This window comes from Micropterus salmoides, unplaced genomic scaffold (genome assembly GCF_014851395.1).
Source record: "Micropterus salmoides isolate LMB-PRFRI ecotype aquatic unplaced genomic scaffold, ASM1485139v1 Ms_hic_scaffold_1, whole genome shotgun sequence".
Classification (NCBI taxonomy): Eukaryota; Metazoa; Chordata; class Actinopteri; order Centrarchiformes; family Centrarchidae; genus Micropterus; species Micropterus salmoides.
The window spans coordinates 47,602,380-47,617,516 of NW_024040040.1; the positions used below are offsets into that span (position 1 = coordinate 47,602,380).

Below are 15,137 nucleotides of genomic sequence, written 5' to 3' on the forward strand. Positions count from 1 at the left end.
ATGTTTCAAACACTGGAAGAGAGAAGAAGGGGTTGTTTCAAATCTGCATATTGAAATATTACGATTTATGTCCAATACCAAGGTTCAGTGCTAACATAGGAAGTAGTGTGCTCTGTAGCAAGGCAGAGAGTAAGGATATAGAGGATGAGGAAGTTAATTCTCTTGTGACTTGTGACTTTCATGCTGGAGACTGGAGTTTGTGTACCATCACAGACCTTCACTGAACCTTTGCCTTTGGAAGATATAACCATGATCTTTCCTGTGTTTCACTTTCTTAACACTTCCCATACCTTACTCGTAGTCTCTTTGCCATAACAATGAACTTTCCATCACTTTAACCATACTGTGTAGATATTGTAGAAAGTGTAGAGTCGCATTTATGTATGAATGTGTGGTAATTTTTAAGTGGTTGTATATGTGTTTAAAAACAACAGCCTCTATGTACAGTAATGTTGCAGTTCACTTCTGCCAGCAGTTTGTGGTTCTCCATTTTGGAGTCGGGCAGCAGCTGTCAAGACTACAGCACATTTTCTCTCCCCAGCAGAGCTCCCATGCAGCTCGGTAGTTTTGGCTACTGTCTGCTCTGTGACAGTCAACTGCGTGTTTAGGGTGTAGTAGCACTTACCCATACCTGGCCAGCCATTTTCTCTGAGAGTCTTAACATCAGGCAGCTGATCCTGCGTGGCCAACATTGTTTTTACAGATGTCCTTGGCTGCCACACCTGCACGTGATGAATTCCAACTTGGCCCCGGTGTGTCTAGCAGGGGGAATAAACAACATGGTGAATTCAATATTGCATCTGTGGTACATGGCAGCTCGGTGTGGGGGGGGGGGGTCAAGGTTTGATACATAAACCTGATTAAATGTGGCGCTATCTGCGAAGCGCAACGCTGTTATTTACCGGAGTTATATCCCGTCAGTTAAAGATGATGTGTTATGAAGGTTATCCTTTAAGATTTTGACAGAAAGACTACATGGAGTAGTTATTCGTAACAAATGCAGACACAGTAATGAAGCAACGCAGCCAGCTACCTATCTTTGCAACTGCTGTGTTCTCCCTCTGTCAGCAGTCCAGCTGGAGTCGGGGGAGCCTGATGCCCCCATTAGGTTGTTTTGACAGCCTTATCCACAGTAATTAATTCCAGGCACTTTTATGTGAGACATGCTGTTTGCACTTCCCAGTTGGGGGGACCTTTTCCCGGTGAACTGCTGCTGTGAGTTTAGGACACTCAGCTGCCTGGCTGCATCATCAGTGTACTAGTGCAGTACAGTAAACACTGAGTGTCTGAACTCCAAAGATACACTTTCAGACTGATATTGATTTATAAAGCTTGAGAGAGCGAGAAGTAAGGCAGCCTTCATCTTGAAAGCTGGTGATACAGAGGGCTTGGTCTCTGAAATGGTGAATATTAAAACTAAAAATAATATTAAAGGTAAAAGTAGCAGTCTCAATGCGTTAACATCTAGTACATGCAATTAGTTTCCTTTTTATATACCTCTTTTGTGATTTGTTATTGATATAATGGAAATCAATAAGATCTAGTACCTTTTTCTTGGACCTAATGAACCTGATGTTTTTATTACAATTTGTTAGCTCTGTTTTAGGTGAATAACAAGATATGTGTGTGGTTATAAAGACTGCTGGTGCAACCAAACATAGTGTACAGACAGTACGCAGTAAGTTGAAAATTGGAAACGTCTGATGCAGTTTGTGGACTGTCTGTGTGGATGATGTTTCAGTGCCACATTTGGTCACCGGACAGTGAAACTTTTTGGGGAGAGCTGGCTTTGAATAAAGGAGACAGACTTTCTAAAGGGCCAAAAGATTTACAGTAAGTAAGGAAGACGCACTGAGGGAGATCACCAAATCCTCTTCAATCATGACGACCTTTAAGGTTTTGACTACGCATCAAAGTCCATCATTCAGATGTAGCCTGAGAGGATGCACCCCTGATGTTCATGATAGCAGGTTTTTTTCATGATCCTGACTATCATGTGTGTAAATTTACAGCTGAACTGGCGTCAGTTTTCTGCAGGTTAAAGCCGTCCATTAGCTGTCCATCACATTTAAGTGATCCCCTGCAGCAGCTTGGACACGCACCGACTGTCAATTTCCCAGTGATGAATGTGAGGAAGAAGGATTTTATGTTCCACTGACATTAACAGGGGGGGAAAAAAAGCTTCTTCTGCGCATCTCCCTGCCAGAGTAAAGCGATGATTAGGAGTGGTTCATGAAGCACTCAAACTTAACTCCCTCTTCGGTTTTTGCTCCCCCTGTATGATAGGCTACTGTTTGGTATGCAAGGAAGGACAACTCGGCTGATACACATTTTCACCAGCACACCGAGGAGAGCCCACGTTGTTTTCCCTTTTTCTTTTTTCTTTTTCTTTTTTTTTTTTTTAAATCAATCCGTTAGGTTGTAAGCCCACCCACTTATGAACTGGCTCAGGTCTGGCTGCGAACTGGAGGGGACAGGGATCTGACAGAAGCTGTCTAAAAGTCTACAAATCGAACCGCTCGGACGCAGATCAGACCCGCGGAGGAAGGAAAAATGAAAGAAAAGAATCTGATTGAGACTGCAAAGATGCAGGGCAACGTAATGGTAAGGTGGCTGTTTGACGGGCTTTCGCACACATATTGCATGACGCCGATAAAATGATGTCGATCCTTCTGCTACTCGAATCTTTAGGAAGTAGCCTACAGGATCCCGTTATCCACCTGCGCTTTGGTGCACGACCGAAGCTTATATTTCACGTGTTACATTTGGCATTTTGCATCTGTGGGATAACACACTGTGGTGATTTCTGATAGTTCACGCCCTTTTTGATTTCACGTGTCCTTCCCTGCTTGCAAGTAGAGCCGACCTAACGGAGCCAGGGAGGATGTGAATCACAGTTAAAGGAGTTGGAAAGTTTTTGTCCTCTTTTTATGGGGCTGATCATAATGACTGCCGACTTTTGGCTTTGTCCCTTTTGCCTCGTGAAGCTTCTGAGGACAGAGGTAACCTTTTGCCCAAGGAGGGTCCCATAAATATTTTACTGCATCTAAAGCGGCGCAGATATTACCCTGGCTGTCCTTATGCTGGGAGCTGCAGGCAGCTATAGGGATGTGATGGGAAATGACCTGTGGGGCTCTTCCTGATATTAAGGCCCAGTGTCATGACTTTTAAAGGCTTTTGATTCCTTCAGCTTTTGATCTGGGGAATATTACAGTTCATTGTGCATAAACACATTATTTCGTGCCTCTGCTGATGTTGTCTTAACATGGGCCACTCACTGATTTTACTGAGCCTTAATATCAGTATGACCAACTTATTCGTTCCCAGGCAGTTCAGTTTGATGCTAATTTTTTGATTTGCCCCATGATTGCTTTATTTATAGCTGAATAAGCCTGCTCTGCTAACACTCAAGGCCATTTTGGAAGATGTGGGACACAGCTGTGTGGAGTCAGGCTTTTCTAAATGGTTCCTTCACCAAAGACACTCTTTTACTCCCTGTGGCCTTATTTTGTGCGGAGATGTGCGGAGTGTGTTTATCTCTCTTATCCCTGCATAATGAAAAGTAAACACGGGTGTTTATCATGAGGATTTTGGTCAATTTCCAAATCAGAGAGTCACTTGTGCTGAGTGAGATATAAAGTGATTATTTTCATTCCAGCAGGCAATTGCACTGCAGTCCTATTTACATTTGACAAAGTTTTGAATCTAGGGAGAATCTGGAGCCTGAAGCAGTCCGTAAGACCGTATCTGAAGAAGGGATGCTATCAGAAAGAAAGTAAATTGAGGTGTTGATAGAACCACTCAGGCTCTTGAAAATTAGATTTAAGTTTCTTTTATCACTGCCCGGCTAGGATGGTGGAATGAATGCCAGTACAGATAGAATGGCTGGCTGTGACAGTACACCACATACAACTCCAGTGACAACATAAAGGACATAAGTGCATGGGAAAAAAAACATGCAATGAGAACACGGTGTCATCTCCGGGCATCAAATACTGACGCATAAGGTACCCTTCAGCGTCCAGATGAGATGCCCAGGGCTTTTAAGTAACTCCAATGTAACCCACCTGCTGTCACGTGATTTACTTATAATAACCCAAAACACAATCATTTCCTAAACCTAACCAAGAAGTTTTGGTACCTAAACAAAACCATCCTGTTTTGCTGCACCTAAAGGTGTTTAGTATGGGCTGACTTTTGTGTATTTATCATATGGCTTTGGGGAGGAAGCTCCAGTTAAGAAGTTCTCTCCTGCCTCCTAGTGACCTGCAACTTCTTCCAGAAGGAAGACACTGAAAAAGATGGTGAGCTTGGTGGAGTGGGTCATCTGTGATGTGTGTGTGTGTGTGTGTGTGTGTGTGTGTGTACAGTATATGGAGTCCAGTGTGGGAAGTTTTGCCTTGATGCTCTGCTGAACCAGCAGCTTAGTGTAGTCCTTTTTTCTTTTTTTTTTTTTTTTTTTTTTTTTTAATCAGATGTTTTTTCCCCTCCTAGCTTAAGGTGAGAGTGAGATGTAGGCTAGTCCAGCCAACTCACTAAATGACTCCTCCTTAAAAACATAGTTTTAGAAATTCTGGAAAATTATGCACATTGGCTTTCTTGCCGAGAGTTGAGATGAGAAGATCAATAGCACTCATGTCTGTCTGTTTTAATATGACGATGCAGCCAGGAAGTGATTAGCTTAGCTTAGCATAAAGACTGGAAGCAGGAGGAAACAGCCAGCATAGCTCTGTTGAACTATTGCTTGTGGCAAAGCTAAGAAGATGAACACAAATCCCAAATCATTCAGACTGCCTCTTAATAGACCATGAATTCTTCTGAAAATGGCAACAAAAAATTATTTTTCAAACAATTCCTCTAAGAGTTGGAGAAACACTCCTGCAGGAGGAGTGCACTGAACATACAGTGAAATTGCACCCAGTAAAAATAAATATCTCCAGAATGGCTCCATCTCTGAGAGGAGTCTGCTGCCACACTCACACACCACAGTGAGATCTACACGTTTAGTCCAGAACTGAACCAGGTCTTATTGTAGCTAGGGCTGGGCAATAAAATAATGACAGTTATCGCAGTATAATTTTCCTCAATAACAACATGATAAATGTTCAATATATCGTCAATAAATATTTGCTTTAATTCATTTTAATCATGAACAAATTAGCACTTAATTCTTCTATTAAAATATTTTTTTTTGTTGGAAAAAAAAAAGACCTGGGGGAAAAAAAATTAACTAATCATATTTGTAGAAAAGATAATAGTTTTGAATGTTCTACCGCAGACTTGTGAATTGATCCACTATTTGGCATTAAGTGTTTGTCACATTCTGACCATAAAGATAAGTTTAACCATAGAATTAACCATCTGGTTTCTTCAATTTCCACTCAGGAGCAAAAATATGCCTTTAAACTTGAAAGAAATAATGATTTGACACATATGGTGATGATTATCGATATCGAATGATATGAAATGTTTTTATCGTGATTGCCATATCGCCCAGCCCTAACTGTAGCTCTCTTAAGGTTTTTTGTTGCCCCTAGACAGAAAGAAATGCACATTCCTACCTTTCATTTTGTGCATTTGGATATTGATTGATTGTTTCCATCACCATATTGCTGTGTTCACATGACTGAAATCCTGAATTCACTGTTTGATTGATTGACTTATTTAGCTGTAACAGTATTCAACCTCTAGGGTGGAATTTAGCAGGTGGCAACATGGAAAGTGCATGACAGCAATGCAGACAATGTACTTTGGCTTCAGTATGACAGGTTTATTGCACCAAGTGATTGCTTCCTGCACAATAAGCCCATACTCTTGGGACGGAGACTAACTGTTGTGTCTCAGTGGGAAGTCCTCTCAATAACAGGGAGAAATCTGCACAGCATGATTTCTGACCACCAAACACAACGGTTCGACATTGTTGTCTGCAAGTGAAACAGTTAGTACTTGAAAATGGATGCCAAAACACCCCCAAGGTGTTATGCCTGCACAGGAAATTGCAGCTAACCGTCTGTATTTAGATGCCTAAGGGCCGGGGGTAATGACAGCAAAGATGTTACCAAGGGATACATATGCTATTATCGCCCGCGTTCACTTGCAGTACAGCGTAGGGAGCCCTGCACGTTTGATGTCTACAAATGTACAAGTTTCTGGCACAACCGTGAGACCATACTGAAAGAGCTCAGACACTCATTCTTCATCTCTTTCACTCTGTTTGTGTCTAATTGTTTCTCTGACATAGCCAGACATCCCCCTTCAAGGGCACAGACAGCGGTGCTGTTGAACAACTAATGATTTGCTTCTCTGGGCTGAAATGAAAAAGAAAACAATATATACAATGGGCGGAGAGATTTATCGCTGTAAAAGATGAGAGGCATTCAAAAGACTAACCCAGAAGGGTCTTGTTGTCATGGTTATTATATTTGAGACTGTTTTTGAGTTCTCAGTTTGAGTAAACATTGGCACAGCTCCAGTGAGGGCTTCCTTTGTCTCATTAACTCGAGTTAAAAGTCTTAATTTATTTATTAAACTTTATTATGATCTAACACAAGGTCCCTATTGGGATTTTTTGGTATTAAGTTATTTTACTTTTTACTCTACTTTTGAATATTTAAGCACAAAATCTATGCCACATGATAAAAGAATGAATCACTATTAAACACAGATACTATCAACTAAATGACCTGATAGTCATTAGGATTACAGTCATGTCTTACGGATATCAATATTTCAAAGTTATTAGGGATAACTTCATCAATCATATTGTAACAATATAATTCCTCCAAAAGTCGATGTAATTGATAATACTGACTTGACAATATTGACCTATTGCCCAGCCTTAAAAGAGAGAGTCAAAAGCTACAAACAAGGCTTTCCTTCTTAAATGTTGAACGTTTATTACTTTAAAGATACTATTCCACCAGACAACAGCGACAAGCTGTACAAACTCGCCACACCTTTGTTGAACATATGTCTAATTTGCTGTCCATTATGTTTTCCCCCAGAGCACAGACTGGAGGACAGATGTTGTCCTGTTTACATACTGAACAATGCCTCTGTTTTGTACCTCATAACAGCTGTTTCGGCATATTACAACTGCTTGTTCTCCTTCAGGCTGGTGCATTTTGACGGAGGACCACCCTGTATGATTTGGTGCTCCACTACACAGTTAATGCCTTTTCAATATAATCTTCATGGCTGCGGGCCAACTTGTAGTTGTTATGTCAATAGCTCACTTCACTTGTTTTTGTGCCCGCTCATTTCAAACCACGTGAAGAAGAAGTGAAATCACAGCGCTGTTTGTCCACCTCCGCATGCATGCTGCTTTATTGATTGCGGTGCAATGCCTGCTGCACCCTGCACCATGATTTTCCAGACATCTGGTATCTGTGCACCTGTTACCTGCTAACTTGTAGTGAGTGAGTCAGCATTGCCATCATAGCTCTTTTGGCTTTGCAGTTGCTGCATTGTAAGGCTTTCAAAATATTAAACAGGATCTGAAATAAGGTGTTAGACACATTGTAAAGACTTTCTGAACAACACTGTGATGGGAGGAGCTGTACAGGGATGCAGCTAATTATTAATTATAAAATAATGTGTAGACCGTTTTTTATGTCATGAATTAATCCGGGGATTTTCAAAGTATGAGACTGTGGACCTTCCTTCAGTCAAAGCTTGGAAGAAGGTGCCTCCTCACACCATGTTAGTTTATTTATTTATTTTTGCTCAGGTTCTGGATACACATGCGATTATTATGATGTTATTTGACCCTATGGACACCTAATATTTGTTTGACATAACGTCAAACTATACCAAATACATACAAAAAGGTCTGTCCTAGGCATTTATTAGTTTCTGACTCTGGGGAAAGTGTTAAAGACAGTACACTTTCCCAAAACCACTGTAATCACACAGATCATTTCCTTCTGATAACTAATATAATAACTAATGTAATACTTTTTTCACTTCCATTTTCTGAGCTTCCCCAAAAACATTTTGAAGCTACCCTTTGGAGGCCTGATCACACTTTGAAAACCTCTGGATTGTTCAATTAGTCAAACTTCAGAAAATTGTGAAAAAGATCCATCACCAGTTCCACCAGCTTTACCAGTGCTTGTTTTTTATCAGACAAACAATCACAACCCCAAATATATTGAATTTATTGTGATTATAAAACAGAGAAATACACAAAAATATTTATTTGTAGATTAAAAATAAACAGTCTTTGCTCTTTTATAATGCATAAAATAAAATATATTTATTTATTTATTTTTAAAGAAATAAGTCTATAATGAGAGTATGTTGTTATAAACTGATTGTGCAAAGTGAGTACTCCAGCTTGCGCTCTTATTTTGACATTGGTCACGGGGAGGCTGTGGATATTGATGAACTTGATTGGGGTCAGCTTCTTGCAAAATCTGGAAAGCAAGGCTGGGATTTGATTTATAGTGACCTTTATGCGGGCCGCAGTTTTTCAGCGGTGCCATCAACAGCAGCATTTCATTAGGCACACTCGAATCCATCATACTGAGTGTTTCCTCTTTGTTTGTCAAGCAATCAAGCGGCGCTTACAGATGGCTAGAGTTATCAACTTTTGCAGCATTGTAGCTGAAACCTTACTGTACGACGAGCATAGTTAGTTGGATTTATTTGTAAATCATTTTTAAATGTGTCACCTAAAGACTTTTTGGTTTGCATTATTCACTTGTTTGTCCATATGTTTGAGTTGCACAAAATGACTGCAATTGAGGAATGGTGGAGCTGCGGATCAATTCCAGTAATTTAAGGATCACTTTATCTGATGTTGAAATTTCTAACTTTCAAATTTCACTCTCACTGCTCTGCAAGTAGGGGGTTTTGCTAAAAGTGAACAACATTTCAACACATTTAGTTCTCAAACCAAGAAAAGCAATGACGGAATAGTTTTGTAATGACATCATCCAACTGTACATTGTACTTTTCTTTAGACACTTCTGCTGGATCACTGCTTGAATCATGTATCTCTTAAACATTTCTAATTTAACTAACTAACTATTAAAGTGTGACTTTATAATTTGAGGCAAGTACAGGCCGTTTTAAGTTGTCTGTCTGAGGAATTCACAAAGAGTGACCACTATCTCCCACTGATATTTGTGCGAATGTCTTGACCTTTCAGGAGATTTTCCTATCCGTGTAAGTTGTTATGTGAATTGGTGCCCCGTCCTAACCAACTTAGTATTCACTTAAATGCTATTGTGAACAGTTATCATTTGGTTAAAGGCATTAAAATATTGTGGTGTGGTGTTCCATCCTGCCTTAAAGAGCAAATTAAATTAAAATCATTTGTCTGAGTCTTAGCCTGACACAATAGTCTGTTTCAGTTTCTTTTACTCCATGCCAATAGTAAGATGCCAGCGAACACAGTGACTAATTGTATTCTTTTGGCATGAAAATGCAGCCATTCAAAGTCATAGAAGATTCAAAATAATGGTTATTGGTATCAAATCCATATTGAGTGAATTACAGTTTACTTTATTTTTATTGTTGCTCCATTCATTTTATTCACACTACAGAGATAATGAATATTTAAACCTGTTACGATGGCATCCCACCATGTGCTGTGTCTTGTTTTTACTTCCTCATGCATGGAAATGTCCCACATAAAATCCTTGAGATATTCAGAAGCATTTACCGTCCTTGCGCATACAGTATCTGCCGTCTCTGTCTGTTGCACCCTCTCCCCGGCCTTGAGCAATCAATCACCACTTAGCCAGGCTACACCATGCTGGTTGCTCCAGCGAAATAATGAGTATACAGTAGCTGAATATTTCATGCAGCCCGCCCCATCCATCCCTACATTGTTTGCATCTTGAGATTGAGGACCCATGCTAGTTAAAGTCTGATTGCTGCGATGTTCATCTTTTATGAGGAGATGCTGTAATTGGGCTCGTTCAAGTTGTAGTAGTCTGTCTTTCTTCTGTTTTTATGTGTAGTTATTCATCATAGTGAAACTGAGATAGTCCCTTCGTGAACGCTTCATATGCTGCATATGAGTGACACATACTTTACTCTTTTCATGGAAAAACATGGACGAGGTGAATCCAGTTAAAAATTCATGATCCCTTATTTATATCATCATAAAGGAGTAGAAATATGTTGAAGGTATCGGTGGTTTGCATGGTTTCACATTCATTTTACGTTGTACTTTGGTCCCTGGTTTCCAGATAATTTACTACAGTATGAAAATCAATTAGAATGATAATTTAAACCACGGAAAGAGGGAGGTATGGTAGATAGGCACTCACTTGCATTTAAAAGTAGGGACCACTTTGAAATATGTACTTGTCGGTACATACAAAAGTGCTAGAGATTTGAGTAGGCCACAGTGAAGTTTACAGTTGTAGCCCATGAAGCTCATGTGGAGGGGGAAAAAAAGCTAATTAGAATGGTGTGAAAAGCAAAATGTAAATGTCTGTTTCTCACATTGAAAGCATTGCTGCTGCTGTTGTGTGCTTGAGCGCTCCTACATACCTGTGTAAGTTTGTCTTCCCACAGCTGCATTACCACATAACCTTGACAAAAAACATAAGGGTGGAGAAACATTCAGTGTGATGGATTACATATCTCAAGCAAGTTCCAAGTCTCCGCAAGTTGATTTTCTTATAGTGCACTGGAATTAATGGAAATTGCCTGCAAGGAAGAAAATTAATCTAAAAGCATATGTTATACTCTGGAAAGTGGACAGCAATAGCTGTATATGCCATTTGTAGTCATCGTGGTAAAACATCCAAAACCACTAGTATAGTTTCTTAAGCTTGTGTGCTTTCAGGCCGGTGTAGTGAGGTTTGGCTCTGTTTGAACAGGAAATGTTCTGAAAGGACATCACACAATAAATGGACAGCATTGTAATTAGAGGCTAATTTGGTGGTCTGGTATATAATGCCAGATGTGGATGCAGTGAAGAAGTGAGTCTGTGTACAGTGTATATAAAGTATGAGTGTATAACGTCTGTTTCTCTTATTGTAATTATCTCAGCCTGACAATGAGAAGCAATAACGTGAACGATGTTCTTCTCATGAAGGCCTGCTTTTTCCCCTTGCTGGTGAACTCTGTGTTTGTGCTCAGCATTAATGATGATTTCCCTCAGTAACACTCGTTAGGACTCTGACATGATAAGCTGGTTTCCACCACTTACTCATGGCATTGAGTGTAATTGCATTTCACAGGCAACTGTGTGCACAGAATGAGCAAGCGGACGACTCAATGACTCAATTTGTCTGAAATCGCTACATCTCACTACATCACTACACTGTTTACCATCTTGGGTGTGTATATATAGATGTTTTAGATATTTCTAAACAGAGATAACCTGAAGATAAGCTTGGTAAAATGGGGAGAGATGCTGAAAAGGCTGTAGTGCAGTTACAGTCTGTTAAACGAGGTATGAGGAGAATTTAGGTGAATGACGGAGAGAGGCAAAATGACTGATAGACAGATGGACCGCGGGGGGGGAAAAAGGGGGCAATGCCAGTTTTTTGACTTTCAAATTGGACCACACGGTCCAGCATGATGAGGGAGTTTGGAAGCCTATTTGAAAACTAAGCTGAGGAAAACAATTCAGCCAGAACTCTGCCAAGATTAGCCGCATTCTGTGAGACTGGGCAAATAAACATCTTTCTCACTCGGACTCTGACTAAAATCTACAACAGCAAAAGGTAGCAGAAGCTCACGACAATGAAGGCACAGACAAAACCGAGTGGAGATGAAAAATCATCCAGTCATGAATATGGACATGGAAATCTTCCAGCTGGAATGTGTTTAGGGTATTTGCCATTACCCTTCAAGTGACATTCAAGTTTCTTCCCATTTCCTGACTTTGCTCAAACTATGCTCTTTCATTCAGAGTTTCCACTATTGATTATTTAAATCTAATAAAGGCTGTCACAATAAATCTACTGGCCTAAAATCTAATCTCTAAAATATCAGAAGTAGTGAAATAGAAAAAAGGGGAGAGTGTCTATCACAACTTCCCTGCGCCCAAGGTGAAGTCCTCAGATGTTCCGTTTTGTCCAACCAGCAGCCAGAAACTCAAAGATTTTTAGTTTACAGTGAGATAAAACAGAAAAGCAGCAAATCCTCACAGTTGAAGAGCAGAGACCAGCAAATGTTTGGAATTTTTACTTGAATGATCACTCAAATTATGATCCGATTACTAGGGCTGGACAATTTCACCAAAAATCTAAATCGCGATTAATTGAACATTTCACCTCGATTATGATTATTGAACGATTATTTTGTTTTTGGATGTTGTCTTTTGCCATGATATTTCACTGTCAAGGTTTGTACTGTAAATATGCTCAACTATTAAAGCTGTGTTTAGTTTTTCACAGATTTCACAAATCCATTAGGTTATCCAAATTTTAATAGATAAGTTAATGTTGACGTCCACATTATGGAGACATGGTTCCTCTATATTCGGCGCATTGCTGCTGATGAATTATGACCGCTGCTACTAAAATTTCAGTTATTTAATATCAATGCGGAACAAATGATTTTCACCCGCACACTGTGTGAGCACGGTAAATCACGCTTTGCTAGCTTCCTCTCCTCATTCATCGAAGGACATCTACGTGACAGGTGCAGCGGAGTTAGGTCTTTTCACTGCAGTGCAATGTGTTTTGCGTACCGATTGAGTGGACGAGCGTCAGAAAGTGATGCTAAGCGAGTAAGAAGTCTGGTAGCAGTAAATGTACAGTGTAGGTCTGTCTGTTGTTTCCACAACTACTGTGCTTCAGACTCTGGTCTGAAGGCTGAGCAGGACTGAACGGGGCGGAGTCACGTTACTACACATGCGGCAGGATGTTTCAAGAGGAAATCAACAAACACAGTATTAACAGGATTAAATAAACGAAATAACCGACATGGGAAAATTACGTCTGTTAGAGGCTCCAGCCCTACCGATTACTGATTCATTTCTGCTCATCAAATAGTTCTAGTTTAATTTTGTGCATCATGATGGATGGATGATATGATATTTATTTTCATATTACAATTTTCCTCATTCTAAAATGAGCCACAGCAAAATGCATATGATGAAATCGTAAAATAAGAGAAGACATTTAATCTCGAGAATCTTTCGCTCTTTTATTTCATTTATTATGATGAGCAAGGATATGTAAACAAACTCTTCAAACACCAGCGGGGTATTTTGTTATATGGTTTTCTGCTGTAGGAGAGTCTGTTCTAAAAGCTTTATGATCAGCCTATAGCACCCTTTTCTCTCTGCCTTATGCCATCAGGCAATCTATGATTAATCTGTGCCATTCGATTCCTGGCAGAGGAAGTTGGGGAAACTGCCGGCTACCATTCTGGGCAATGATGTACAACTCAGTCAAACAGGGTTCTTAGCTTGCCTCCCCTGTCTCCCTGCTGCAGGGAGGGCTTTGTGCATGGCCGTACACAGGGAATTCAATTAGCCTTTTCTCTAGTACACTCTCAGAGTCTTGTCCATCTTGTAAGCAAGCAGCTTCTGTTACAACTGTGACATCAGACAGATGCCCGGCCTGCCTGTTCTGCGCTGTTGTTGTACTCCCTGTCGTGTGGCAGAGGTGCCATAGGCAGTTCTCCTGTTAGAGTGGCTGTCTAATGAGATCATTAAACGCTAGCCAGACAGAAAATGAAAAAGCACCTGTTGTTGAGGAGAATGTTGTGTATTCCCTAAACATTAGAAGAATATTACCTCACAGTGCATTGGGAAAACGCTCTGCACTGCTAAATTAACTTTTGTGCGTCTGCGCCTTGTGTAGCTGATGTATTATTAATTATGATATGGATTTAGGGATTCATTTGAATTAATTGGTGGCCTCTTGAATGCCTCACAGACTGCCTTTTTCTCTACTCATTAGATGCAACACAAAGGGCACAATCATGCCATGCATATTTGAATCGTTTTTTCAAACTCTGGAAAATTTTAGTTTAGTATTTCTTCAGACAATGAAAACGCAAAGATTCAGCTGTCTTCGTAGTTAGCTGTGATGTGGTTCATTAAGAAGAGACAACATAATCCCAAAACAGCAACCACAATAAAAAGAACCTCAAAATGTAAGGTTTGATGGGTATAAGGAGACATTTAGCATCTGATAGCAGTTGCTCATGCTTGCAAAGGCTGGAGTAATGCGCTGAAGGGCATGGAGTCAGGATGAGGTGAAATGTCTCCTCAATGTGGGCAGATACATTTCTCTGAAGATTTATTATGACTCCTCCCTAATGCCAGAGTCAGTAACTTCGCAGTGTTGAGGTTGAGGTTATCAAAACTCTGGCACATAAAGCTGCTACAGGGAGTGTGAAACTTCTTCATTTACTGTAACTAAAACAAACAAAAATGCTGAACAAAGTGAATTCACAGGATGATTTAACACCAAATGGTTTAATTATAAATTTGGTTAGAAGTTGCAGGACATACCTCTTAGTAATACATAGCTGCATTTCTCATATGAGCAAGTGATATACAGTTTTTGGACTTTATTTATAACATTTCTGCTCAGCTACAGAAGTCTAGTGTCTATACTGTATATTACACACAGACTGAGCTGTAGTGTCTCATACAGGCAGCTCGGTGAAGCTGAAGTAATGGATTACTGTAGCATCCCAGGCTAATTTGCCGGTCCCCACTGATCGGGCAGATGCTCACTGGCAGGTATTCACCCCAGCAGTACAGTATGGGCCTAGTGGCACACTGGTGCATCTTTACACACATATACATACACAGACATGTTAATATCAAGTGGCAAGCTCCAGGGTCGAAAAAGTGCCAACAACTGCTCCTTGAAAGGCCACTTGAGAAATTTAAATTGTTTTCAGCCTCTATAACTAATTTCGCCCTTCATGACAACTGTGCAGGGAGCGGGTGTTTGTATAACTCACCCGTTTTAAATTAAAATAAGGCTTAAAGTTAAGCATAGTTAATTAAAAACATGGCAGCTTTGAGTGACAAGTGGGTGCCATAACCGGAAGCCAATTGTCAGGTGGTTCAGCAACCAGGCTTCATTCGGCCCGCGTCATCTCCACCTCTTCGCCCATTTTTGGAAAAGCCAGAGCTTCACAATCGGTCCAGCGACCTTCTCAGGGGTGACTCACCATTCTGTCACACCGGGTTGGTG

The 15,137-nt window shown here is 40.3% G+C and overlaps 1 protein-coding gene across 2 annotated transcripts in view; it reads left to right on the forward strand.

The window, feature by feature from the left end:
• Nucleotides 1-15,137, forward strand: part of dpp6a (dipeptidyl-peptidase 6a) — a 209,905-nt gene that overhangs the window by 17,883 nt on the left and 176,885 nt on the right. The window contains exon 1 of one of the 2 annotated variants that reach the window (XM_038731956.1): nt 2,452-2,604. The exons of the other annotated variant lie outside the window; for it this stretch is intronic. Coding sequence (XP_038587884.1) covers nt 2,554-2,604 — 51 coding nt within the window. The 5' untranslated portion in view covers nt 2,452-2,553. Of the gene's footprint in view, nt 1-2,451; nt 2,605-15,137 lie in introns of those variants that run through there. 2 annotated transcript variants of the gene reach the window in all.